At 41.1% G+C, this 4,599-nt stretch overlaps 1 protein-coding gene across 1 annotated transcript; it reads right to left on the bottom strand.

Annotated features, from left to right (window-relative positions):
* Positions 1 to 1,588: 1,588 nt before the first annotated feature.
* pdcb (phosducin b) lies at positions 1,589 to 4,168 on the bottom strand (the record flags this gene model as incomplete). Its single annotated transcript, XM_083647033.1, has 3 exons — positions 1,589 to 2,101; positions 2,461 to 2,612; positions 4,123 to 4,168. 3 exons carry the CDS (start codon positions 4,166 to 4,168, stop codon positions 1,589 to 1,591), a joined length of 711 nt encoding a protein of 236 aa, XP_083503159.1.
* Between the last annotated feature and the right edge of the window lie 431 nt (positions 4,169 to 4,599).

Here is a 4,599-nt window from a genome sequence, read left to right as displayed (position 1 = left end):
ACGCATGAATGTTTCCCCAATGATCCAGACAGCTTTGACCTCGTAACGTCCAGTCGACATTCCATTTCGGTGAAGACACGGTACGTTTTTAATGTGGCACTAAAACACAGAGATTTCAAGTTTATTTGTGTCAAAATATTATATCATATTAAGAATGTCACATTGTATCAACCCTGGATCGATCCAAAATATTAAATTCTGTCGGGAAAAAATCTACGAATAAATACACGCATGGAATATTTTCGAACATTACAAAATAAAAGTTGATTTCTTCTTAATTCGAATAAGATGGTTTTGGCATGGAATCATGGAAAATAAACATTAGGTTGCATGCTTATTTTTGTGATGTATGATATACTTTATAACACCTTATCCCATCTCAGCTAGTCTAACCTCACAACCCACATTTTTCCTTCCTAAATCGTGACCCAAATGTTTGTTTTTTTCCTTGCCAAAATGTAGGTTAAATTTGGAGCGTAATATAGCCCTTTTCCCGACTAGCTAGCATGACAAGCTAGCATGACATCTTTGGTACATGTCATGTACCAATGGATGCCTCATGTCTTCTAGTTTCAGAGGATACCAGTATCTTCACTCTAGCTTGAAAAATGACTCCGCTACAGCCTCTGGAACACAGTAATGTCGGACTCGGATGGCGGAGTCCTCAAGGGGGAGTAGAACAACCTTTTCTTCTTCTTTTTTACGCACAGATCCACGACCCATTCAAAGCGGTGGGCCGAGACCCACCAGTGAGAACCTGAGCATCCTACACATGTGTTTGGGTTAAGGCAGACCCAAGCACATGTGTAGGATGCTCAGGTTCTTTGACCAAAAGGATGTAGAGCAATTTCTCCTTTAGGGACAAACCCTCAAACACTAGTGAACTAGTGGAGATTTTATGGATTGTCTAAATCAGGAGTGGCCAAACTTTTTTGGTTGTGAGCCGCATACAGAAAAATATAAGGAGTCGCGGGGCAAACAATATTAAGCGCGGCAGTTTTCGCGGCAAAAAAGAATTGGACCAGAAAACCCTTGTGCCATCAAAAATTGTATTTCTACCTAAATAAATATATGACACATAGTTTATTGATGTGCTCACCTATTACAATGTGTTTTTCTGTATGTTTTCAAATTGTCTTTTCCTGTGCCAACAGGTTAAGACAGAGATAATTTAACATAACATTAGTATTAAACATTCATTCAGTATTATTATTATTTTAAATAAATAGACCAGGTCAGGGTACTCAAGTATAACCCATTTTCAATGGTTTTAAATTGAAAAAACGAAATGACGATCAGTTTTTTTGTTTTTGTTTTTCCGTTTCTTTTTCTTTATTTTTTTGTTTTTCAGTTTTTTTCCCGTTTTCGTTTTTTTCGTTTTCGTTTTCCGTTTTAAACTTTAAAACAGAAAAACGGAAAAACGTTTTTAGCAAAAAAATAAATAAAAAAAATGCTAAATTCATGGCCGCAGTTGGCCCGCGGGCCGTAGTTTGGCCACCCCTGGTCTATATACTATAGCCCAAAATAATAACGTGTGTCATCAAACCCTAACTTGCTACACCTCCCTTGCCTCCTTCCTCCATCTTGTTCACTCTACATCGTTCTGCTCTTCATCACCCAATAGGAGCTCTTTCTCCGGCAGCAGGCCGTAGCCATTGAGGAAAGCCTCCACATCGGTGGCGAAAAACTCCTCGTTTAGGTGTCGCGTGCAGGCCAGGAAGTTCCCGAGCAGTTCTCCCGCCTTGTACACCAGCAACGTAGGCAGAACTTCATCTGAGAATCGCTCGCCGGCACCTGAGGCCACTGCATCAATCCTGCAGAACTTGACAGTGGGGTACTCGCTGGCCAGGCAGTCGAGGCAGTTGTTGAGCTCCTCGCAGCCTTTGACTCCATCCTTGTAGATGTGGACCAGCACCACCGTGCTGTGGTGCTCCTTCTCGATGACCTCTAGGAAGGCCTCCCCGCTGTCCAGGTCGTGCACACCTTCGAACTTGGGCCCAAAGCTAAGCTTATCGTGCATCTCCCGCATGCACTGCTTTCGGTATTTCTTAATACATCCGTCGTCATCCTCCTTGACCATCTCATACTCCTGGACACTCATCTGGGGGAATGATAGAAAAGCAATCATTTCAATCTCTGAGACTGTTTTACTTAGTACATACACTAGATAGATAGATAGATAGATAGATAGATAGATAGATAGATAGATAGATAGATAGATAGATAGATAGATAGATAGATAGATAGATAGATGGATGGATGGATAGCTGGATAGATGGATAGATAGAAAGATAGAAAGATAGATAGATAGATAGATAGATAGATGGATGGATGGATAGATGGATAGCTGGATAGATGGATGGATGGATGATAGATAGATAGATAGATGGATGGATGGATGATGGATAGATAGATAGATAGATGGATGTGGTGTTGAGATCCATTGGTACTGTGCTGTACATTGCGGTTTAAGCTTGCTCTGCGCTCGTTGTCTTTGGGCTTGTTTTGAGAGGACATCTGTCTCAGCAGTTCCCTCTTAGCGGGTGGCAAGTTTCCCTGGTCCATACTCTCCAGCTTAAAGCGCCTCCAGTCATTGATCACTCCTTTTGGACCTGTGGGCCAGCAGGAAAACACCATTTCATCTTGTAACGTAACGTAGCAGTGGCTGTCAAGCTAGAAGGCAGAAGGCAGATGACCCGAAACCCCCCTACAATGTTCCTGTTGCGATGCTGTGACTGAGCTTTGGAGTTTGTGCTCCCTTCCCCAGGGATTAAAGATGGACTAATTGCCCCAGCGTTGTGTAAGAGCAGCTAGACAAAGAAGATTAGAGTGAGCTCTGCAGATCCGTCTCTCTGCTTCACTTTGGTCTGCTTCTTATCTCTTTAGAGCTAATCGTTCTCTAAATGCTGCTTTTGTCCTCATACGTGTTTTTATTTTATTTTCTAATGCAAGTCAGGACTATGTATACACCAGATCGGCAATACGTCATTTTGTAGGCGGCTGCTGGCGGCACATGTTCCCACCGCCTTTTAGGGGGGAAACACAAGCCTCTCCCCATTGACCTCAATGTAAAATAGCACTGCCAAAAAGAAGTATAGAAAAATGACAGAATCAATCTCAATCAATTTATTAATGACCCCAAAACACCATGACATGACAATATATTACAACTCGGCCGGCCACACAATGCGCAAGATACATCGGGAATATGACTTTGACCCATCTAAAATCATGTAACTCATGACTCGTCTCTGACCTAGTTCCGGTGTCCGCCTGTTGCTAATTTAGTCTGGGACATTAAATGCTGTTGTAGTGGAGCCCAGCGTCGTTGTAGGCTACTTGGCTTGGGGCTGTAATGTAAATATGTGACACATGAGTCACATGATTTTAGATGGGTCAAAGTCATATTTCCGGTGTATCTTGCCCATTCTATGGCCAGACGAGTTGTAATATATTGTCATGTCGTGGTGTTTTGGGGTCGTTAATAAATGAGATTGATTCTGTCATTTTTCTATATTTTTTTGGGGTAGTGCTATTTTACATTGAAGTCAACGGGGAGAGGCTTGTGTTTTCCCCCTAAAAGGGGGCGGGGCCTAATAGCCGATCTGATGTATTGCATAGAGCAAAAATGTGTCTGGGATATGCATTTAAACATAGACCAAACCCAGTACACACTACCAGCGTTGGGCAAGTTACTTTCAAAATGTATACATATTACTAGTTACTTTCATTTGAAAGTAATACGTTACTTTACAATATTACTGTCTGAGTCTTATTACACTACTTTTGCATTACTTTCACCAAAACAACAGCAGCAGCAGAATGACATCGCCGCCCTGGAACATCCCGAAAAATAATTTCAACCACCTTGAAGTCAGTGTAAACAATCCAAAATTCGAAATGTTATTCTTTTCCTTTGTTATTGTCATCTATAGTGGTTAGTGCATAAAAAACTGACCGTTAATATAATAATATATAATAATATAAAAATAATAATAATATATTACATGTAATATGTTACTTTTGTAATGAGTTATCCCCAACACTGCACACTACACAAGGCCAGCAGCGTGCAAAAAATGTTCAGTCACTGTGGAATGGGCTTCGTTTGCTCCTCCTTACCTGTGTGGGTTACAGTTTCCTCCATTTCCAGCTCTCTGCCAGACATTTTACCTGTCAAGGGAAAAGTAGAGACAGATGACATCATGCTAGCTAGACCATGTCATCACTTTCTCATTTCACTTTTTCAATTGGCAGTGTCACGTAACACCTTTTTGTTCCCATGATAAGATAAGAGCTACAGCTTGAGGTCTTTGGAGCCGGTGCTCCACGACAGAGGTATCGAGTAGCTCGAGTTCCATGACAGTTAATTAAATGAATGCAGTCTAAGAGGATTACTGCAGTATCAGATGTCTCTTGCGTTGCTGTTAGCTTGCTTCCCTTGCAGTTACCATTTCAAATGCTACAAATGATATTGAGAACTAACAATTTAAAGCCATGTGGAAATCATCGAAGCATTAAATCTCTGACCTAATGTTTTTCTTTTTTTTTTCTTTTACAGTTTAAACAGTTCCCTCCTTGTGATCGCTTTGCGGACCT

This window comes from Poromitra crassiceps (genome assembly GCF_964638095.1).
Source record: "Poromitra crassiceps genome assembly, chromosome: 12".
In the NCBI taxonomy this organism is placed as follows: Eukaryota; Metazoa; Chordata; class Actinopteri; order Beryciformes; family Melamphaidae; genus Poromitra; species Poromitra crassiceps.
Note: the sequence above shows the minus strand (reverse complement) of the source record. Positions and strands in the feature narration are given on the sequence as shown.